The 25,413-nt window shown below is 40.5% G+C and overlaps 2 protein-coding genes across 5 annotated transcripts in view; both read left to right on the top strand.

Moving 5' to 3' along the window:
* Window positions 1-222: 222 nt before the first annotated feature.
* Window positions 223-8,903, top strand: LOC133569877 (cyclic AMP-responsive element-binding protein 1-like). Its single transcript, XM_061922475.1, has 3 exons — window positions 223-357; window positions 7,510-7,648; window positions 8,495-8,903. The coding sequence occupies exons 1-3, from the start codon at window positions 327-329 to the stop codon at window positions 8,634-8,636; spliced, it is 312 nt and encodes a 103-aa protein (XP_061778459.1). The 5' UTR covers window positions 223-326; the 3' UTR covers window positions 8,637-8,903.
* Window positions 8,904-13,017: 4,114 nt separating this feature from the next.
* Window positions 13,018-25,413, top strand: part of ccny (cyclin Y) — a 56,730-nt gene continuing 44,334 nt past the window's right edge. For 2 of the 4 annotated variants that reach the window (XM_061922366.1, XM_061922367.1), the window contains exon 1: window positions 13,020-13,614. In XM_061922366.1, coding sequence (XP_061778350.1) covers window positions 13,461-13,614 — 154 coding nt within the window. In that variant the 5' untranslated portion in view covers window positions 13,020-13,460. Of the gene's footprint in view, window positions 13,615-25,413 lie in introns of all 4 variants that reach the window. The other 2 variants (XM_061922364.1, XM_061922365.1) reach the window with 2 other exon arrangements.

The following is a 25,413-nucleotide window of genomic DNA, read 5'->3' on the forward strand; positions in this document are numbered from 1 at the left end:
GACAAAACATTCTGTGCGCTGAGTAGTTTTCAGGGGATGGTAAGTCCATACAGTTGCACACTGACTACTCTAAAGTAGTCAAGCTGGATTTCTATAGTACTGTCCCTTTAAGAGACATGTGTCGTCGTCTTCTAGCTCTTTATTGGACAGTGATAATAAATATGTTTATTTAGAAAGAAAAGAGGACTTGTGTGTTTCTTGATATGCAACAAAACAAAAACTCCCTGACTCACTGACTCGGGAACAGACTGTGATGTCATGGTGATGTCAATGCTTGCAATTGTCAGCTCCACTCACTGCTGTTATTCTCAGAGTGGAGGACAAGCATGGCAGTGACCGGGGACGAGTCAGAAACAGGTACGCTCCTCTTTTTATTCTTCATGGAAGTAGGACTTGCTTGCTTTATTCCAAGTCAACATGGTGGAGGTTTTTAGTTCTCTGGACGCCAGCCAGAAGAATGCAAACTTCTCCCTCTTTCAGGACAAGAAAACATTATTGGTTGTTATTAGTTTGACGTCATATTTTCTCATCATGTCGATAACAACGCGGCAGGTCGGTCTGCCGATAATAGTTCTCACCATCTCTGACTGAGGCGACACTCAAAGACATTCCTAAGAAAAGCGGGAATACTTTGAAGAATGTTCCGAGAGAACAAAGTTGGGACGATGTGTTCGATAAAGCGGGACGACATTTTTGCGGGGACTTTCATGAGGCTCTATGACAAACGCTGGAAGGACTGAGAGAGGAGGACGAGCAGCTGTGGACGACAAAGGGATGGACAAATGCTTGCAAGAAGAAGAACAGATGACAGTGTGAGCAACGTTTGGGACACACATCAGGAAATAAGGACAAACATCGCATTAAACCGGACTTGTCGTCATAACAATATTTTGACTACACATCAAAAAGGGTTTTGTTTCAATGTTGTGTTTGTGTTATATAAACCCCGTTTCCATATGAGTTGGGAAATAGTGTTAGATGTAAATATAAACAGAATACAATGATTTGCAAATCATTTTCAAGCCATATTCAGTTGAATATGCTACAAAGACAACATATTTCATGTTCAAACTCAAACTTTTTTATTTTTTTGTTGCAAATAATCATTAACTTTAGAATTTGATGCCAGCAACACGTGACGAAGAAGTTGGGAAAGGTGGCAATAAATACTGATAATGCTCATCAAACACTTATTGGGAACATCCCACAGGTGTGCAGGCTAATTGGGAACAGGTGGGTGCCATGATTGGGTATAAAAACAGCTTCCCTAAAAAATGCTCGGTCTTTCACAAGAAAGGATGGGGCGAGGTACACCCCTTTGTCCACAACTGCGTGAGCAAATAGTCAAACAGTTTAAGAACAACATTTCTCGAAGTGACATTGCAAGAAATTTAGGGATTTCAACATCTACGCTCCATAATATCATCAAAAGGTTCAGAGAATCTGGAGAAATCACTCCACGTAAGCAGCATGGCTGGAAACCAACATTGAATGACCTTCAATCCCTCTGTATCAAAAACCGACATCAATCTCTAAAGGATATCACCACATGGGCTCAGGAACACTTCAGAAAACCACTGTCACTAAATACAGCTGGTCGCTACATCTGTAAGTGCAAGTTAAAGCTCTACTATAGGGCGGTATACGAAGGGCGGTATAGCTCGGTTGGTAGAGCGGCCCTGCCAGCAACTTGAGGGTTGCAGGTTCAATCCCCGCTTACACCATCCTAGTCACTGCCGTTGTGTCCTTGGGCAAGACACTTTACCCACCTGCTCCCAGTGCCACCCACACTGGTTTAAATGTAACTTAGATATTGGGTTTCACTATGTAAAGCGCTTTAAGTCACTAGAGAAAAAAAAAAGCGCTATATAAATAAAATTCACTTCACTACTATGCAAAGCGAAAGCCATTTATCAACAACATCCAGAAACGCCGCCGGCTTCTCTGGTGCAAAGTTGAAGTGTTCTGTGGTCTGACAAGTCAACATTTCAAATTGTTTTTGGAAATATTGGGCATCGTGTGATCTGGACCAAAGAGGAAGCGAACCATCCAGAATGTTATCGACGCAAAGTGTAAAAGCCAGCATGTGTGATGGTATGGGGGTGCATTAGTGCCCAAGGCATGGGTAACTTATACATCTGTGAAGGCACCATTAATGCTGAAAGGTACATACAGGTTTTGGAACAACATATGCTGCCATCTAAGCGCTGTCTTTTCCATGGACGCCCCTGCTTATTTCAGCAAGACAATGCCAAGCCACGTGTTACAACAGCGTGGCTTCGTAAAAAAAGAGGGCGGGTACTTTCCCGGCCCGCTTGCAGTCCAGACCTGTCTCCCATTATGAAGCGTAAAATAGGACAGCGGAGACCCCGGACTGTTGAAGGACTGAAGCTCTACATAAAACAAGAATGGGAAAGAATTCCACTTTCAAAGCTTCAACAATTAGTTTCCTCAGTTCCCAAACGTTTATTGAGTGTTGTTAAAAGAAAAGGTGATGTAACACAGTGGTGAACATGCCCTTTCCCAACTACTTTGGCATGTGTTGCAGCCATGAAATTTTCAGTTAATGATTATTTGCAAAAAAAAATAAAGTTTATGAGTTTGAACATGAAATATGTTGTCTTTGTAGCATATTCAACTGAATATGGCTTGAAAAGGATTTGCAAATCATTGTATTCTGTTTATATTTACATCGAACACAATTTCCCAACTCATATGGAAACGGGGTTTGTATATCAGTATGTGGATTTAAACCAAGTAGTTTTATGATCCACTTTGAGAAACTGTTCAAACTCATGTGGTTCAAGTAGAAGGAGGAAGAACACTTTGAAGCCTGTTAAATATGAGATCCACCCGGAGTTCCTTAAGGCTCTGGATGCTGTGGGGCTGTCTTGGTTGACAAGACTCTGCAACATCGCGTGGACATCGGAGGAGGTACCTCTGGATTGGCAGACCGGGGTGGTGGTCCCTCTCTTTAAGAAGGGGAACTGGAGGGTGTGTTCCAACTATCGTGGGATCACACTCCTCAGCCTTCCGGGTAAGGTCTATCCAGGTGTACCGGAGAGGAGGCTGCTCTGGATAGTCCAACCTTGGATTCAGGAGGGACAGTGTGGTTTTCGTCCTGGTCGTGGAACTGTGGACCAGCTCTATACTCTGGGCAGGGTTCTTGAGGGTGCATGGGAGTTTGCCCAACCAGTCTACATGTGCTTTGTGGACTTGGAGAAGGCATTGGACCGTGTCCCTCGGGAAGTCCTGTGGGGAGTGCTCAGAGAGTATGGGGTATCGGACTGTCTTATTGTGGCGGTCCACTCCCTGTATGATCAGTGCCAGACCTTGGTCCGCATTGCCGGCGGTAAGTCGGACACGTTTCCAGTGAGGGGTGGACTTCGCCACCCATTCTGTTCATAACTTTTATATACAGAATTTCTAGGCGCAGTCAAGGTGTTGAGGGGTTCCGGTTTGGTGGCTACAGGATTAGGTCTCTGCTTTTTGCAGATGATGTGGTCCTGATGGCTTCATCTGGCCGGGATCTTCAGCTCTCGCTGGATCGGTTCACAGCCGAGTGTGAAGCGACCGGAATGAGAATCAGCACCTCCAAGTCCGAGTCCATGGTTCTCGCCCGGAAAAGGGTGGATTGCCATCTCCGGGTTGGGGAGGAGACCCTGCCCCAAGTGGAGGAGTTCAAGTACCTAGGAGTCTTGTTCACGAGCGAGGGAAGAGTGGATGGTGAGATCGACAGGCGGATCGGTGTGGTTTCTTCAGTAATGTGGACGCTGTATCAATCCATTGGGGTGAAGAAGGAGCTGAGCCGGAAGGAAAAGCTCTCAATTTACCGGTCGATCTACTTTCCCATCCTCACCTATGGTCATGAGCTTTGGGTCATGACCGAAAGGATAAGATCACGGGTACAAGCGGCTTAAATGAGTTTCCTCCCCCCGGTGGCGGGTCTCTCCCTTAGAGATAGGGTGAGAAGCTCTGTCATCCGGGAGGAACTCAAAGCAAAGCCGCTGCTCCTCCACATCGAGAGGAGCCAGATGAGGTGGTTCGGGTATCTGGTCAGGATGCCACCCGAACGCCTCCCTAGGGAGGTGTTTAGGGCACGTCCAACCGGTAGGAGGCCACGGGGAAGACCCAGGACACGTTGGGAAGACTATGTCTCCCGGCTGGCCTGGGAACGCCTCAGGATCCCCCGGGAGGAGCTGGACCAAGTGGCTGGGGAGAGGGAAGTCTGGGCTTCTCTACTTAGGCTGCTGCCCCCGTGACCTGACCTCAGATAAGCGGAAGAAATGGATGGATGGATGGATCATCTTATTCATGCGAACTTTATTGATCATTTATATGTTTCATTGGTTATAAATTGAGGGCAGGAAGTGAACAAGTGGATAAGAAAAGGTGCTTCTGGCCGCTACCTTTTGAACATGTTGTGTTAACGTGATGTTGCAACTTCATGCATGTTGTCAATCAAGGAAGAGTGGAACCATATTCAAGGGAACATTAGAACCATACTCAAGGAACAGTACAGAACCATAGCCACACTCTCCTTGTGTGGAATGCTCCGCCCACGCCCAGCAGCTGACGTCACTGCCAGAGATCCCCACGGTGCTGACGTCACTCGGCAGCCCTGCTGGGATTCTAGTCAGTCTTGCAGCGTCTTGCAGAATTAATTAACTGTGTGAAGAGGGGGAGAGAGTTCTGGATTCACTTGATTCTGCCTCTAAAAAACATCCAAAAACCTTCACCGAGGTGGAATATCATTCAATAGAAAACAGAATAATGAAATATAATGCAATTAGATAAGCAAGCAAACAGTATTTACTATGTGTGTTATTGCACATTCAGTAATAAATATAAAAATTAAATATTTCATTGAAAATGACAATAAATGAGTCTGTACAAATGTTTCTCAATGTTTAATATATAAATATAATATAGTACATGAGAATAAATCCAATCAAGTATAACAGTTGTATAAATGTCATACATGATTATTGACCCTCTGCCACCTAAAGGGAGAGAGTACTTAAAGGAGCTATATGTGATAATGTGGCTAGAAACGGTACTGCAATCCCGGTCAAAATTCTGTGGTGCCCCCCCCCCCCCCCCCCCCCCCCCCCCGACTGAGGTTGCCAGATACGCAGCCCAAACCAGCTGGATGGACTTCACTACCACAAGGATCTCCAAACTTTCACTGCCTCTTACTAGGGGGTTGAGGTCTGGGATCATAAGAGCTGAATAGACAATGTCAATAACAAATCGCTAACCAACCCAATCTACACAGAAATGAGGCTATTTTCAGGAAGAAGTAAGTCATGCCTGCGTACAATATCAAAACAACCATGTGGTTATTGTCAGCACTAGCAGAAAACCAAGACTAAAACCAACTACAACCAACGCTAGCAGTGGTTGTACTGGTTAAAATAAGTAGAGCATGCTTAGCAGCCTCAAGTACGCCCAAAACTAAAGAGACATTTGACCAAAGTATGGCTAAAGGCTACTGTGTAAAAGGTTTCAGTTTGCCATACAACTTGGTAGATGTAGTCCATAATATGCAAACACCAATGAGGAAATGTTGTATCACGTGATTAGGCTGTCTCCGTACCTTTCACATTGTCATGATGACTAATGTCGGAACCCATTTCCTCTGCGTATTAGCATATTGAGAAGGTCTGACATGTTTAGTAACTTTACCAGTGGCAGTAGCCAGACCAAGATGGCGGTGTGTAACTGGTGTGGAGAATGCATATATGTTTAGGAGTTCTTTCTTTATTCATAGTCATGTTTAAAGCAGCTAGTGTTTTTCCATTTGTACTCTTTCTATTTTTTCATGTTATGTCCGCAAGTAAACTGTGTGTGTGTCACGCCTGTAAGTTGTGTTTGGGTTTTCGTCATGCTATGTTTAGTTTTTGGACATTCAGTCACGTTTTTCACTTCCTGGTTTTGGTTGTTTCCATGCCAACGCATTAGTTCCCACCTTGTCACGCCCCTGCCCTCAGTCCCACACCTGTTCCTGATTATCACGGCCAGTATTTAAGTAATTTTCTTTCTGTTCATCATTCTGGGATCTTCACACTCGCACACACGCTACCCATGCTGCACCTCCTTCATGCCCTCGTCCATAGTTCCATGCCGTGTAAGTTTTTGTATTCATGCCATTGTGCTAGTTTTGTTTATAGTTTATTATTATTCATGCCAATCGAGCAAGTGTTTTTGTTTCATGTTTGTAGTTTGCAGCATTTATGCTAGTCTTTTGTTTATTCATAGCCAAGTGCCTGCACCTCCTTGTGAGCGCCCTTAGTTTGATTATTTTTGATTATAGTGTTTAAATAAACAACCATGTACTCACGTCAACGCCGCACTCGTGCTGATTCTCATCTGCATCGAAGAAACAATCAACGTCCAAGCCTTGTTGTGACAGTTTGTTACCTTGAAGGCTTGCACTGTAGGAGTTGGAGTACTCCCTTATATCTTATCCGTAGTAGAACAATGAGGCAGTATTCCTTTCTGGACAAGTGGTGGCTTTCTTCAGATGCAAGAAGTTGTCTCTTCCGATTGAACGTTAGACCACCCCGAGATGACTGTATTACTGTAATGATGTGGGCTGGTCTCCTGAAGCTTCAGGAAAACTTGATAATGTTTCTATTCTGTATTGATGGTCCTTCTTACTCTGCGTATATGTCATCTGAAGAAACTTGGAATTGACGAGTGACTTTAATTCCCTGGGAAGGAAGACTGGTCAGACGCAACACTGGCAACCTTGATGTGACACACTCACGGACTTTCTAATTGGTCAAACGAAATGAAAACAATAACAAGATTTCGGGGCACTAAGTCTAATTTTGAAATGAGCATATGAACTACTGTTAAGTTAAAGTTAAAGTTAAAGTAGCAATGATTGTCAGACACACACTAGGTGTGGTGAAATTATCCTCTGCATTTGACCCATCCCTTTGTTCACCCCCTGGGAGGTGAGGGGAGCAGTGGGCAGCAGCGGTGGCCGCGCCCTTGAATTATTTTTGGTGATTTAACCCCGAATTCCAACCCTTGATGCTGAGTACCAAGCTGGGAGATAATGGCTCCCATTTTTATAGTCTTTGGTATGACTCGGCTGTTATCAGTTATAGAGGTATTGGAAAAGAAAATGATTTATTAATGCCTTTTGACATATCATTTTATTTAATGATGACTTGACGTGACATTATTACATATGGCTCCTTTAATCTACCATGCCTAATGAGTTACAGTCAATACAAATAGATAATAATTTTTAGACCAATTAAGTGAAATCTGATCATGTCCTCCTTTACTTCTCACACACTAACAGTGGTTGGGAATCCCTTCTCTTGAATTTGTGTAAGTCTGTGGAATCTTAGCATGTCTGTCAAGACGAGAAGAATGCAAATTTACCCGTACACAATCTGAGATTTATGTCAGGAGGGTGGAGGAAGCCTCGGACCGATAGTCAGTGGGTTGTTGGCGTACCAAAAAAGTCAAAAGTGATTGTTTCCGCAGGCTCCAGTGGAGGTGAGCTCCTTGGCAGCGACTTACACACCAGCAGCAGCGCCACCCTGGGCCTCACCCTGGCACACCCCGCCCGCACACCTACGGAGGACGCCTCGCAGAAGAGGGAACATCGCTTGATGAAGAACAGGTACTCATCGTCTTCTTGGTCCCCATTGGCACATCGGCATGGTTGAAAGTTAGCACGTTTTTCAATATTTTTTTAAATAAGAGGGCACCACAAAAAATGTCATTATTGTCTTTATTTGAACAAAAAATCTTGGGGTACATGAAACATATGTTTATTATTGTCATTTAGTCCTTCAATAAAATAGTCACTTTACTAGACAACTTGTCTTTTAGTAGTAAGGAAACCAACAAAGACTCCTAATTAGTCTGCAGTAACATATTGTGTCATTTATACACCTATTATTATTTATAAGGGACAAACTGTAAAAAGAATATTACTAAACAATTATTATTATCTGCTTATTTTCTGTTTTAACATGTTCTATCTACACTTCTGTTAAAATGTAATAATCACTTATTCTTCTCCTCTTTAATACTTTACATTAGCTTTGGATGATACCACACATTTAGGTATCGATCTGATACCAAGTAGTTACAGGATCGTACATTGATCATAGTCAAAGTCCTCATGTGTCAAGGGACGTTTTTACTGACTTCATAAACATAATGCCATCAAATGAACTGTAATATATAATACTTGCAAATGAGATTCGGAAGTGTAAGAAAACAAAATACAACAACTTGACAGAAAGTTTATTATTATTAAGTCAGTGCTAAATGTTGGATAAATAAGAAATATTTAAACAATTCAAATGTATTACCACATAAACACAAACTGATACCGTTGAGTACCAGTATTAATCAAGAATTGGTAACAATGCGCATTATAAAAGGTTCCAGTTGTAAGTTTTAAGACTTTTCCACTGATTTGTGAAGATGAAGTGAAATAAATGTGTGACTCTTGCAGGGAAGCCGCCCGGGAGTGTCGTCGGAAGAAGAAGGAGTACGTTAAATGTCTGGAGAATCGTGTGGCGGTGCTGGAGAGTCAGAACCAGACTCTGATGGAGGAGCTCAAAGGCTTGAAAGACATTTACCAACAAAAACTTTGAAGGATTTGTTTTCTTCCAAAGTTGGAAAATAGGAAGACAAAAGAAGGAACATTTCCATTTGTGTCGTGAGCAGTTCTTACACTCATGTAAACATTACACTGCCCACTTCCTGTTGGTGAACAGACTGTATCATGTAAACATTACACTGCCCACTTCCTGTTGGTAAACAGACTATCATGTAAACATTACACTGTCCACTTCCTGTTGGTAAACAGACTATCATGTAAACATTACACTGCCTACTTCCTGTTGGTGAACAGACTATCATGTAAACATTACACTGTCCACTTCCTGTTGATAAACAGACTCTATCATGTAAACATTACACTGTCCACTTCCTGTTGGTAAACAGACTATCATGTAAACATTACACTGTCCACTTCCTGTTGATAAACAGACTGTATCATGTAAACATTACACTGTCCACTTCCTGTTGGTGAACAGACTATCATGTAAACATTACACTGCCCACTTCCTGTTGGTGAACAGACTGTATCATGTAAACATTACACTGTCCACTTCCTGTTGATAAACAGACTCTATCATGTAAACATTACACTGTCCACTTCCTGTTGGTGAACAGACTGTATCATGTAAACATTACACTGTCCACTTCCTGTTGATAAACAGACTCTATCATGTAAACATTACACTGTCCACTTCCTGTTGGTAAACAGACTATCATGTAGACATTACACTGTCCACTTCCTGTTGGTAAACAGACTATCATGTAGACATTACACTGTCCACTTCCTGTTGGTAAACAGACTATCATGTAAATATTACACTGTCCACTTCCTGTTGGTAAACAGACTATCATGTAGACATTACACTGCCCACTTCCTGTTGGTAAACAGACTATCATGTAAATATTACACTGTCCACTTCCTGTTGGTAAACGGACTATCATGTAGACATTACACTGCCCACTTCCTGTTGGTAAACAGACTATCATGTAAACATTACACTGTCCACTTCCTGTTGGTAAACAGACTATCATGTAAACATTACACTGCCCACTTCCTGTTGGTGAACAGACTGTATCATGTAAACATTACACTGCCCACTTCCTGTTGATAAACAGACTCTATCATGTAAACATTACACTGTCCACTTCCTGTTGGTAAACAGACTATCATGTAGACATTACACTGTCCACTTCCTGTTGGTAAACAGACTATCATGTAGACATTACACTGCCCACTTCCTGTTGGTAAACAGACTATCATGTAAACATTACACTGTCCACTTCCTGTTGGTAAACAGACTATCATGTAAACATTACAATGTCCACTTCCTGTTGGTAAACAGACTATTATGTAGCCATTACACTGCCCACTTCCTGTTGGTAAACAGACTATCATGTAAACATTACACTGTCCACTTCCTGTTGGTAAACAGACTATCATGTAAACATTACACTGCCCACTTCCTGTTGGTAAACAGACTATCATGTAAACATTACACAGTCCACTTCCTGTTGGTAAACAGACTATCATGTAAACATTATAGTGCCCACTTCCTGTTGGTAAACAGACTATCATGTAAACATTACACTGTCCACTTCCTGTTGGTAAACAGACTATCATGTAAACATTATAGTGCCCACTTCCTGTTGGTAAACAGACTATCATGTAAACATTACACAGTCCACTTCCTGTTGGTAAACAGACTATCATGTAAACATTATAGTGCCCACTTCCTGTTGATAAACAGACTATCATGTAAACATTATAGTGCCCACTTCCTGTTGGTAAACAGACTATCATGTAAACATTACACAGTCCACTTCCTGTTGGTAAACACACTATCATGTAAACATTACACTGTCCACTTCCTGTTTGTGAACAGACTATCATGTAAACATTACACAGTCCACTTCCTGTTGGTAAACACACTATCATGTAAACATTACACTGTCCACTTCCTGTTTGTAAACAGACTATCATGTAAACATTACACTGCTCACTTCCTGTTGGTAAACAGACTATCATGTAAACATTACACTGTCCACTTCCTGTTGGTAAACAGACTATTATGTAAACATTACACTGTCCACTTCCTGTTTGTAAACAGACTATTATGTAAACATTACACTGCTCACTTCCTGTTGGTAAACAGACTATCATGTAAACATTACACTGTCCACTTCCTGTTGGTAAACAGACTATTATGTAAACATTACACTGTCCACTTCCTGTTTGTGAACAGACTATCATCCATCCAAAGACACGGTCCATGGTCATGTGACAAAGTTGGACCCCAAAGAGAAACCAATCACTTGCATTTTAACACTTTCGAACGCCATTAAACCGAGTGTGACGCATGTTTCTCTTCCATAGATGAGTTTGTTCAGTTGAAATGTCCAATATCACTGACATCACCAGGGATCACTTTATTGCGAGTGTTTTTATTGTGAAAAAATAAAACTCCCGCTGCATTTATTACTCATCTTCCCGAGAGAGCCAGCAGGTGCTATTGTTTATTTGTCAGCAACACCCTGCTTCTTCTCGGCTATAACGCAAGTTAGTTGATGCATTTAATATTGTGTTACAGTAATACTTTAAGACAGGGGTGTCCAAACTAAGACCCACGGGTCAAGTGTGGGCCGCTGACGTCTGGGGCGGGGGATATGATGATGTAATTATGTCGACATCTAGGGGCCAATCTGGACGATACAGGTCAATGGCCTTTGATTATACGCTAAACCAGCCAACGTGCAGCATTTACCGATATGACCTAAAGCAAACAACCTCCTCTAGTCATGGTGCAATTAAAAAATCCCATAAAACAATTCAAAATGACACTCATTAAGTTAAATCCATTGAAATGCTAACCTCTTTCTACATTTATGCATGTTTGGCACATTTTAGCTGCTTGATAGTTCCAATTGATGACAAAACTTGAAGAAGTTTGTCAGGTAAGTAAACAATGTAGGAGTCTAACTTTCACATACTCCTAATATACAATTATATTAATGTGATACACATAATATTAATATAATATGCACTATTGACTTTGTTTTGCTTAAACAACGGTATGTAATAAAAGAGAATGAGGAACTAGTTTGAATATTGTGTTGAAGTTGTCATGAACTCATAAATTAATCAAAAAAATGCACATATAATACATGTGATCATGTCTATTAAAATAAAAACTCACCATAAATTTAATGAAAAATGTATAATTAATACATGTGATCGTGTCTGTATTAGAATAACAACTCATAAATGTAATGAATAGTAGTTAAGTTATTAGCTTAGCATTTACTTATATGACACAATACAAACAACCTTCCCTAGTCATGGTGCAACAAAAAAAATGCAACTAACTTAAAAGTCAACACACATGATCACACACAACAACCTGCTCACTGAACTTTGTGGATATTATAACAAAAATTACAAAACTACACCCATTTAAATCCAATTCATGGGAAAAATGTAAAAGACTGGCTACACACTTATACCTGTTTGGTGCATTTTAGCTGCTTAATATTTCCAATTGATTACAAAAATTCAAGAAGGTTGTCATGGATGTAAACAAGGTAAGAGTCAAACCATCACATACTCTTAGCATCCAATTGTATTATTATATGTCCATAATTTTACTTATATAACCATCAGATTAATATATAATGCACACACACACGCACATATATATATATATATATATATATATATATATATATATATATATATATATATATATATATATATATATATATATATATATATATATATATATATATATATATATATATATATGAAACTTTACATGCAGTCTTTTTTCGCCCCTCAGCATTTTTTTTTTTTAGCCTCATGTGGCCCCCAAGTCAAAGTATGCGCAGGTTGTTTTATGAGGAATGCCATAAATGCACATTCTGTAAGAAAATGAATGTTCATGTTTTGTTATTTTACAACCGTAACAACATTCTTTAATCACCAAAATCCCAAACTAGACTTACAAGGGACATTTTCTGGACCAAAAGTGCACTTTTCTGTGACACAATTCACCACAACAGTTCCACCTGCTTTTATGGGCGGAGTCTGTTTGAAATATCCGCGGGTGGGGGCGGGGCCTAAGACCGCTCAAAAGACCCTTTCACACCAGAGTGTGCAGTGGTTGAAGGATTGGAACCTCGATTCATTTTACTGACGCGAGTCAAATGAGTCACTCACAGAAGAACCGGTTGAATCCCTCACTGCGCAGTATCTCCCACAATTGCGCCGTATAAACACTTTCAGAATTCGTCACACGCTCGTAGCTCGGGGCAGGGTAAATTCACGGGTTCACGGTGACGGGAACCGATTCGAGTAAAACACCCGTTTGTTTGTGTCGACTCGTTGATGACTTGCCCGTCTCCAGTGGCGGGGTGGGGGGGGGGGGGAGACACACATCCCGGATGCATCGGCAACACAGCGGCGGAGGAAGCGACTGCTGCCCGCAGTTGTTAGTGACAATGTAGCCTTAGAGAGACCGAGCAAACCAGCAAAAGTAGCGCGTGTTGTTATTCAGCCGTTCCGTGGTAAAATGTTTTGGTGACCGGAAAAAGAAGACCCGGGCAGGAAGCGAAGTGTGTTCCATGGAGGCTGATATCTGCCGGGTTGGGCTCCACTTCACCCCGGCTAGCTCCACTTAGCATCTTAGCCGCCTTCCAATGGCTCCCAGTCCCCGGTTAAGCAGATCCTAGGCCGGGGGAAAAAGGGCGTGTAACGCGAGCGGATAACGGGGTCGGTTTAGCTGGTTACCGCCCCGCCTTTCCTCGCTCTGCGCCCGGGCAACATTTCACTGTTTATTCCGCCGTTATTGTCGTTGATCAGCATGGGGAACGCACCGTCCTGCTGCGTGGCGTCCAGCCCCAAACACCGGCGGAACAACCACTCCAGGCTGGAGACGTACCGGCCGGAGCCCGAGCTGAGCCGGGAGGACACGGGCTGTAACCTCCAGCACATCAGCGACAGAGAGAATTTGGACGGTAGGAAGACCATACTTCTTCTTAAATGTTGCATACATTATTATTATTATTACTATTATTATTATTATTATTATTATTAACACTTCCAACATTTGTGCAAAGTAAGGATGGATCGATCCCATCGAATGCTGGCTTAATATCGAATCGACTGCTGGTTTTCAGTCTTTACAAATATTGCTGTGTTTGTTTACCTGCCAAGGTGTGCATTTGGAAAATAAGGGACATATTAATGATTTGAACACATCCATCAATCCATTTTCTACCGCTTATCCGAGGTGGGGTCGCGGGGGAAGCAGCCTAAGCAGAGAAGCCCAGACTTCCCTCTCCCCAGCCACTTGGTCCAGCTCCTCCCGGGGGATCCCGAGGCGTTCCCAGGCCAGTCTTCCCAACGTGTCCTGGGTAGAGATGCGCGGATAGGCAATTATATCATCCGCAACCGCATCATTAAAGTCATCATCCACCCGAACCAACATTTTATCAAAACTACAACCACCCGCCCGTTGTTATATATCTAATATAGACGATGCAAGGCATTAGTGAGGTTAGAAAGTGTAACTCCCTCCAAATAGCACGGACAAAATGGCTTTCTTGAACTAGTTTATTTGAAGGCTTCCTTTCCCTTTAAATTCACAGTGGAAACTGTAATAAATAAAGCACGTTACGAACGTAAAAATAATAACATGCACAGATTGATTGATTGATTGATTGATTGATTGATACTTTTATTAGTAGATTGCACAGTTCAGTACATATTCCGTACAATTGACCACTAAATGGTAACACCCCAATAAGTTTTTCAACTTGTTTAAGTCGGGGGTCCACGAGCTTTGGTTGATATCAGTACTTCAGTCATCAACAATTGCATCAACAGAGAAATGTGGACATTGAAACAGTGTAGGTCTTATTTAGTAGGATATGTACAGCCAGCAGAGAACATAGTGAGTTCTCATAGCATAAGAACAAGTATATACATTAGAAGTACATTTGAGTTGTTTATAATCCGGGGAGATGGGATGTGAATGGAGGAGGGTATTAGTAAAGTGTTGAAGTTGCCTGGAGGTGTTGTTTTAGAGCGCTTTTGAAGGAATATAGAGATGCACTTACTTTTATACCTGTTGGGAGTGCATTCCACATTGATGTGGCATAGAAAGAGAATGAGTTAAGACAGGGGTGCCCATTACGTCGATCGCGAGCTACCAGTCGACCGCGGGGGGTGTGTCAGTCGATCTCCAGCCAGGCTTTTAAAAAAAATAGACCTAAAAATGAGTGATCATCAATCTTCACCAAGACGTCACTTAAATGACATTCACGGTACCGGAGGGTCTTGTGAGATGACGCTGGCTGCTGCAAGATCATTATTATGAAAATATGACCGAGAGGAAGGCGAGAAACACTTTTTATTTCAACAGACTCTCGCGCCGTACCTTCCGTCAAAACTCTAAAGGCCGACTGTACATTTCCTATCTTCACAATAAAAGCCCTGCTTCATGCTGCCTGCGCTAACTAAATACAGAGTCTCGGAAAACTGGCGTGCACTAGCGATCCCTCAGAAAGCTGGCGTGCACATCACTTGTGCACGCCAGCTTTCCGAGACTCTTATTTTGTTAGTGCAGGCAGCATGAAGCAGGGCTTTTATTGTGAAGATAGGAAATGTGCAGTCGGCCTTTAGAGTTTTGACGGAAGGGACGGCGCGAAAGTCTGTTGAAATAAAAAGTGTTTCTCACCTTCCTCTCTGTCATTTTTTCATAATAATGAACTGGCAGCAGCCAGCGTCATCTCACAAGACCCTCGGGTGCCGTGAATGTCAATCAAGCAAGCTACGGAATTTGCCGCCAGTGTTTTTCTTGTAAAGTGTATGGAAGCTGGATGAATTAGATGCCAAAAACTAACCACTTTCATGTGGTATTGTACAGAAAGGACAACTTTGTTTCTCCTCCATTTGAAAATGTGGGCATTATCATCATTACTGTCTGATTCCAATCAATGCAAGTCATCAGAATCAGGTAATACACCAACTTATATTCTTGTCTTTGTGAAAGAAAGACATCTATATGTGTTACACATGCTTGTATTATCATTAAACACATTTAACTTGTTTACAAAAATGTCTCTTTCATAAATAATTAAATATAAATGATATATATAAATGAGGTAGATCCCCTCGAGTTGGTCAATTGAAAAGTAGCTCGCCTGCAGAAAAAGTGTGGGCACCCCTGAGTTAAGACCTTTGTTAGATCGGAATCTGGGTTTAACGTGGTTTGTGGAGCTCCCCCTGGTGTTGTGGTTATGGCGGTCATTTACGTTAAGGAAGTAGTTTGACATGTATTACAGCATGTGGATCAAACATGTTACCAAGTAAAATACCAACAAATTACAAATACCCGGAAGTAGCTTCCTTACATCCGTCGACGGACCAAACGAGACACTACAAAATAAAAGTATGCCCACATACTGTTTCAAAGAGTGCTGCTCGTTTTTTGTATGTGGGTAACAACATTGAACTATTTATAAATGGTTGATTTCTATAGGCTAGTAAGGTAAAGTGTTGTATCTGACAAGTTTGGGCTACCTTGCTTCTGCAGCCTTCATCAGAGGTGTCACGTGATGTTAGCGTGACGTTGTCTGTGACGTGTTTTATGGATTGTACCACCAAGTGTTGTCAGGTACAACACTTTACCTACCAGTCTATATAAATCCACCATTTATAAATACAGGTCAGTAGGCTAAATGAACCTCTTCAACATAACATGTGACTATGTATATATATTTCCCAATGGTTCAACCGCCACCCGCCCAAATCTACTTAAAATCTATTTTTTCGTCATGTCACCCGCCCGACCCTATGGATGAGACCACAAACCGTCTAGTCCTGGGTCTTCCCCGGGGCCTCCTACCGGTCGGACGTGCCCGAAACACCTCCCTAGGGAGGCGTTCAGGTGGCATCCTGACCAGATGCCCGAACCACCTCATCTGGCTCCTCTCCATGTGGAGGAGCAGCAGCTTTACTTTGAGCTTCTCACCTTATCTCTAAAAGAGAGACCCGAGATCTTGTCCTTTCGGTCATGACCCAAAGCTCATGACCATAGGTGAGGACGGGAACGTAGCTCAATCGGTAAATTGAGAGCTTTGCCTTCCGGCTCAGCTCCATCTTCACCACAACGGATCGATACAGCGTCCGCATTACTGAAGACGCCGCACCGATCCGCCTGTCGATCTCACCATCCACTCTTCCCTCAGTCATGAACAAGACTCCCAGGTACTTGAACTCCTCCACTTGGGGCAGGGCCTCCTCCCCAACCCGGTGAGGGCACTCCACCCTTTTCCGGGCGAGAACCATGGACTTGGACTTAGAGATGCTGGTTCTCATCCCAGTCGCTTCACATGTTGCATACATTATTATTATTATTATTATTTTTATTATTATTATTAACACTTCCAACATTTGTGCAAAATAAGGATGGATCGATCACATCGAAGGCTGGATTAATATATAATCGACTGCTGGTTTTCTGTCTTAACAAATATTGCTGTTTGTTTACCTGTCCTGCGATGAGGTGGCGACTTGTCCAGGGTGTACCCCGCCTTCCGCCCGGTTGTAGCTGAGATAGGCTCCAGCGCCCCCCGCGACCCCAAAGGGAATAAGCAGTAGAAAATGGATGGATGTTTACCTGTCAAGGTGTGCATTTGGAAAATAAGGGACGGGAAGCGAAAAGGGAAATTGTAATTATTTGAAAACACCCATCCATTTTCTACCGCTTATTCCCTTCGGAGTCGCAGGGGGCGCTGGAGCCTATCTCAGCTACAATCGGGCGGAAGGCGGGGTACACCCTGGACAAGTCATGTTGCAAGGAATTTAGGGATTTCACCATCTACGGTCCGTAAAATCATCAAAAGGTTCAGAGAATCTGGAGAAATCACTGCTTGTAAGCGGCAAGGCCGAAAATCAACATTGAATGCCCTTGACCTTGGATCCCTCAGGCGGTACTCCATTAAAAAGCGATATCAGTGTGTTAAGGATATCACCACATGGGCGCCCGAACACTTCAGAAATCCACTGTCAGTAACTACAGTAGGTCGCTACATCGTAAGTGCAAGTTAAAACTCTACTATGCGAAGCCAAAGCCATTTATCAACAACACCCAGAAAATATTTGCAGCAGTGTGGTAGGCATCTTCCAAAAATATTGAAACAAAAGAGCTGTGATTTGTCGGCTATTAGTAAATAATTTCCGTCCGATGTGTGTCAAATATTGCTTCAGAGGTGGTACAGCACACCTTTGCAAACTCTTCACCTCATTAACAATTGCAATAAATGTTCCTATTAGGTCCCGCTCCAATACTACTCTTCTTCTCTCTTTAATAATCATTGTCCTCCACAAAGGCAGCCAACAAGCTCAGGGGGTTTTCCATTCAAACAGACTTACTGGTCAGATTTTTCTCCAGAGGATCATTTTCCTACAACGTGTACTTTGTGTGCTGTGGGCTGTCACACATCATGTGTCGATGTGATCATGAGAGGCAAACAAAACCATGGGAGGTGAGGAAAGTATCATGGATGGTTTTTACACTCGGGGTTTACATCCACACAATCAACATTATTATAGGACACACACTCAGTAAACATGATTATAGGACATACACACAATAAACATTATTATAGGACATACACACAATAAACATGATTATAGGACATACACACAATAAACATTATTATAGGACATTCACACAATAAACATGATTATAGGATATACACACAATTAACATGATTATAGGGTATACACACAATAAACATCATTATAGGACATTCACACAATAAATATGATTATAGGACATACACACAATAAACATGATTATAGGACATACACACAATAAATATGATTATAGGACATACACACAATAAACATGATTATAGGACATACACACAATAAACATCATTATAGGACATTCACACAATAAATATGATTATAGGACATACACACAATAAACATCATTATAGGACATTCACACAATAAATATGATTATAGGACATACACACAATAAACATTATTATAGGACATTCACACAATAAATATGATTATAGGACATACACACAATAAACATCATTATAGGACATTCACACAATAAACATCATTATAGGACACACACACAATAAACATAGACAAACACACAAACATTATTATATGGCACACACAAACATTATTTTTGGACATTCAAACAATGAACATTATTATATGACACACACACTCAATAAACATCATTATAGGATACACACACAATAAACATTATTATGGGACATACACACAAACATGATTATAGGACATACACACGATACACTTTATTATTGGACATACACACACAATAAACATCATTATAAGACACACACAAACCAAGGACATACAATAAACATTATTATAGGACATACACAACATAAATACAATTATAAGACATATACACAATACACATCATTATAGGACACACACACAATAAACATCATTATAGGACACACACACAATAAACATTATTATAGGACATACACACAAACATTATTATAGGACATACACACAATAAACATGATTATAGGACATACACACAAACAACTTTTCTATAGGACATACACACAATACACTATTATAGGACATACACACAAACATCATTAGAGGACACACACAATACACATTACTACAGGACATACACACAATAAACATCATTAAAGGACACACACAATTTATATTATTATAGAACATACACACAATACACATTATTATAGGACATACACACAATAAACATCATTATATGACACACACAATACACATTATTATAGAACATACACACAAACATTATTATAGGACATGCACACAGACATTATTATAGACATACACACACAATAAAACATATAACAAACACACAAACATTATTATATGACACACACACACACACACACACATACAAACATTATTTTACATTCACACAATAAATGTTATTATAGGACATTCACACAATTAACATTATCATAGGACATTCACACAATAAACATAGTTATAGGACATGCACACAATAAACATGGTTATAGGACGTTCACACAAACAATATAGAACATTCACACAATAAACATTACTATAGGACATTTACACAATAAACATGGTTATAGGACGTTCACACAAACATTAATATCGGACATTCACACAATAAACATTATTACAGGACATTCACACAATAAACATGGTTATAGGACGTTCACACGAACATTAATATAGGACATTCACACAATAAACATTATTATAGGACATTTACACAATAAACATGGTTATAGGACGTTCACACAAACATTTTTATAGGACATACACACAACAAACATGATTATAGGATATTTTTTGGATGGCAAGTTTGTTGCTTCAATCATTGATTTGTTGTTCAATATTACCTCCGACCCTCTTAGTTTCTAGCGCACACTGCAATTTGTGTCAAGTTTTAAGGCGGTGAAAAAAAAATATTTTACTGACCAGTTCCTCCAACTAAGATCTTGTTTATTCTGTGTTTAAAGACTGTGTGTGAGCCAGGATCCCCACTCCCTTTTATGCATGGCGTAGGGCGGAGGGACGTGCAGAGTGATCATTGACACTTCTACGTCAATCACTTGTCCGTTCGGTTATGGTTGAACTTTATTTCAAACATGCTATCGGCAAAATTTTTCCTCTAGTTTGACTAAATTGGGATGGATTCATTTTAGGAGCAAAATTCTAATTAAAGGGTTAAAATCTGTATTTGCATGTGTGCTACTTATTTTTTCCCGATACTCGCACAATCTATTTGCGACTAAAATGCTCGCAGTGTACAGCCTTGCAACACCAAACCATCTAACAGCATTTATTCCATGTGCAGTACTGATTGTCACTTAAAAAAACAAACATGCCGCAACTACTTTCATTTTTTTTATCTTCACAGAGGAATGTCGAAACTCTTTGAGTACCTTGATGGTAGAAAAGCGCTGTACAAGTAGAAGCCATAAACACAGCAGTCCTAAATCCCTATAGACTGAGCCACTGCTATATTTACACTCATCTGACATTTCTGACAGATTAATATTATGGTGTTAATAGCCCATCCATCAATTTCATGCCACTGTCGTCCCAGGCTTGGTTCCACTTATAGGGGGGGAATCCCTGGAGATTCTGAGCCATGAATGAGGAATATAATCCACTTTGCAGCTTGTAAATCTGCCACTCTCCCAGCAGTATGGGTGGAAATTACAGTTTGTTTCAGTCATACATTAGCGTGTGTAATGTAATATTTAATGTAAGATAAAATGATCTTAACATCTTCATGATAACAAAAAATAGACAACAAGAAGCTGCTGATAGATAATATAACATTACATTGGGGTTTCCTGTGTTCTACCCATTGTATATCAAAAGGATGGGTGGTGCTGCAAATGAATTGATTACGTAAAATGTTTTAATCAAATTAATAATGATTATGTATTCATTTTGACAGCTCTAGAATAAAACATTATAAAAAAGACTCATTCCCATGGTCTATTCTGTTGTCCAGGGAGCCAACATTTGCCAGTATGATTAATAACCAGATTGTAGAGTTTAGCCGTTGTAGCTCGCATCCCTCTGTGCTTCCAGGGTGCTTCCAATGCGGTTGTAGCGAAGTCATGGGGGTCCAAGTTGAGGTCAGGGCTGTACGGCGGAGCAAATTTACTCGCAAATGCACCTAAAAACAGTCTGTCTAAAAAACATTGTCATACGTGCAAATTTCAACCCTGCTATCACATTTTGCTCCTAAAATTAATCCACCCAAATGTATCCAAGGTACAGTAAAATGTTCGCTCATCTGTACAACGTGTTACAAAAAAACTTAAAGGCCTACTGCAATGAGATTTTCTTATTTAAACGGGGATAGCAGGTCCATTTTATGTGTCATACTTGATCAGTTTGCGATATTGCCATATTTTTGCTGAAAGGATTTAGTAGAGAACATCGACGATAAAGTTCTCAACTTTTGGTCACTAATAGAAAAAGCCTTGCCTTTACCGGAAGTAGCAAACGATGTGCGCGTGACGTCACGGGTTGTGGAGCTCCTCACATCTGAACATTGTTTATAATCATGGCCACCAGCAGCTAGAGCGATTCGGACCGAGAAAGTGACAATTTCCCCATTAATTTGAGCGAGAATGAAAGATTCGTAGATGAGAAAAGTTAGAGTGAAGCACTAAAAGAAAAAGAAAAAGCGACTGCTCCAGGCGGCGGCAGTGGGACCGTTTCAGATGTAGTTAGACACATTTACTAGGATAATTCTGGAAAATCCCTTATCTGCTTATTGTTTTAATAGTGTTTTAGTGAGATTGTAAAGTCATACCTGAAAGTCGGATGGCTGCGGTGAACGCCAGTGTCTCTCAGAGAAACCAATGGAGGAGCCAAGATCACAGCTGCCTTTTTGAGCTGGAGGAGGAAGTCCCATAATCCACTGAAGTCTCCGATAAGAGCCGACTTAATATCACAATTTTCCACTTCAAAAACTTGCTGGTTGACGTAGAGAAACATGTTCGCTTGACCGCTCTGTGTTAAAGCTTCACAACAAACAAAGAAACACAGGCTGTGTTTCGGTGTTAAAGGCAGCTGCAATCCACCAACAGCATTCTTCTTTATAGTCTCTGTTATTAATTGAACACATTGCAAAAGATTCAGCAACACAGATGTCCAAATTACTTTGTAATCATACGATGATAAGAGACTACTTTTAGCCGTGTGTGGTGCTGGGCTAATATGTCCCCTCCAACCCGAGACGTCACGCGCACACGCCATCATTCCACGACGTTTTCAACAAGAAACTCCGCGGGAAATTAAAAATTGTAATTTAGTAAACTAAACCGGCCGTATTGGCATGTGTTGCAATGTTAATATTTTATCATTGATATATAAACTATCAGACTGCGTGGTCGGTAGTAGTGGCTTTCAGTAGGCCTTCAAACCATAACCAAATGGACAAGTGATTGTCACGGAAGAAACACAATCTTAGTTGGAGGAACTGGTCAGGGAAAGACAACATTTTTTTCACCACCTTAAAAATGGACAAACTGCACTGGGCACTAGTAACTACAAGGGTATCAGGCAATATTGAACGACAAATCAATGATTGAAGCAACAGACATTCAAAAATACCTAATTTGTTGACAAGAACATAGTCATGAAAGCACATTCAATCTATTTACTAAGCAGAGGTAGCGGAAACCAGCAAAAGATTCAAAGGAACTGCCATCAGAGCCCACAAACTTCCGCTGCTAGCCTGCTAAGCTAACAAAAACAGCTCAAGCTACAATGCATCAGGTTTTACGTCACTCGGAAACTGGCCTTTTAAAGGCACAGACACACACACTGCTCTCATATATACATATATATATATATATATATATATATATATATATATATATATATATATATATATATATATATGTATATATATATGTATGTATATGCATATATTTATGTATATATATATATATATATATTTTTTTTTTTTTTTTTTTAATATATGTATGTATACACCAGGGGTAAGGAACCTATGGCTCTAGAGCCAGATGTGGCTCTTTTGATGACTGCATCTGGCTCTCAGATTAATCTCAGCTGACATTGTTTAACACGATAAGTAATGAATAATTCCGCTGGTAATGACGATGTTAAATATGACGTTTAAAATATAAAACATTCTCATGCATTTTAATCCATCCATCCGTTTTCTACCCCACCTATTCAAGAAATAACAATGTTATTAAAAAGAATTAGAGACCTATTATACTCAAAAAATGTTGGTTTTACTTAAAAAATGCACGCTTTTAGTTGTATTCAGTGTTAAAAAATATGAAATGGCTCTAACGGAAATACATATTTAAATATTTGGCTTTCATGGCTCTCTCAGCCAAAAAGGTTCCCGACCCCTGGTATACACATATATGTATATATACATATATACATATATTTACATATACATATATACACACATATATATACATACATATACACACATATATTTATATATATTATATATACACACACATAAATATACACATACACATGCATATATATATATATATATATATTTATATATGGTGTGGCGCACTAATCCAAAACCTAGAAATAATGCAATACAGCAAAGATCAGTAGCCAAAGGAGGAGTCTTATAGACGTATTATTATTAATAGTAATTTTTAAATGTAATGCATATGGAATAAGTTAGATTTATACAATATAATAATTATAGATGTATGTATAATGGATTTATAAGATCATACTGGAATCGTTATTTCTAGCTCTAGTCATGGAATCTTGCCAGAGGAGTAGACCCTCCGAGGTCTGCATCCACAAGTGTTGAGTGCGTGTACGCTGTAATGAGCATGTGATGAAAAAGAAAGTCATCCATGAAAACTGCTGACATTGGTGACGCACCGAGAACAAACAGACATTCAGGCAACAGAAATATGAGAGAGGTGCTTTCAAGTGGTCCACAACACAAATCAGCTGTGGAAAGTGAAGCTATTGTCCTCTGGCGAAATGCACTCCTCCTTGCCACGCAATTAAAGAAAGGAAAGAAACTTCTCTCTGCTCTTGTATTTACCTTCATTTAGTCCTGTTTTGTTAAGTTTGTCTTGGTTTTTAGTGTGTGTACACCTGCCGTTACCTTACTTTGTGGTCTCTCATGATTTAAAAGCCAGAACTGAGAGCACAGAGGTAGTTGTTTCAACTAAAGGTGTCCTAATACAACCTTTTCACTTACAATACAATACTGATCATAGTGTTTTAAGTATTGGCCAATACCGATATTGATCCGATCAGCACGACCTATTAATACATTTGCTATGTTGTAGTGTGGAATGTTAGAGAAAACTTGATCAAGTGATATGAGTCAAACAGAGAATAATGGTCGGTATGAAAGACACTAACCTATTCATTATTAACAGTCTTGAATGGACCTACTTCGAGACCCTAAGTTGAAGTGAAGTGGTAATTGTTCTTTTGACCCGACCAAGTCATGACACTGCAGGTCATAACCGATTTTTTTGCCCATTTGTGACCTGTATCAGACTTTTTTATGTCAATGGACAGTGCAATTACATCCATCCATCCATCCATTTCTACCGCTTAGTCCCTTTCGGGGTCGCGGGGGGCGCTGGCGCCTATCTCAGCTACAATCGGGCGGAAGGCAGGGTACACCCTGGACAAGTCGCCACCTCATCGCAGGGCCAACACAGATAGACAGACAACATTCACACACTAGGGCCAATTTAGTGTTGCCAATCAACCTATCCCCAGGTGCATGTCTTTGGAAGTGGGAGGAAGCCGGAGTACCCGGAGGGAACCCACACATTCACGGGGAGAACATGCAAACTCCACACAGAAAGATCCCGAGCCTGGATTTGAACCCAGGACTGCAGGACCTTCGTATTGTGAGGCAGACGCACTAACCCCTCTGCCACCGTGAAGCCCAGTTTTTTCAAATCTTTTTTCAATGTGGATATGAATCACATGTGTACGATTAAGGGCAAAATTAGTAGTTCTTCCATTATAATTTCATTTTTGTAAGTATTTTACCGATTGCAGCTTTACTGTTGTTTAGTACCTTGCCTGTACATCTGCGAGAAATGGCTTGATAGCTACCCCTGTTTTACTGGTAACACTTTTCACTGAGTAGATTCTTCAAGATATGTTTGTATTTTAGGGATTCTTTGAATTCAAAGAATTCCCCCTTTTGAAGAAATGTATTTTTATTAATCGTTTCATTGGTAGTTTTTGATTAGGGAAAA

This window comes from Nerophis ophidion, linkage group LG15, assembly GCF_033978795.1.
Source record: "Nerophis ophidion isolate RoL-2023_Sa linkage group LG15, RoL_Noph_v1.0, whole genome shotgun sequence".
NCBI lineage: Eukaryota > Metazoa > Chordata > Actinopteri > Syngnathiformes > Syngnathidae > Nerophis > Nerophis ophidion.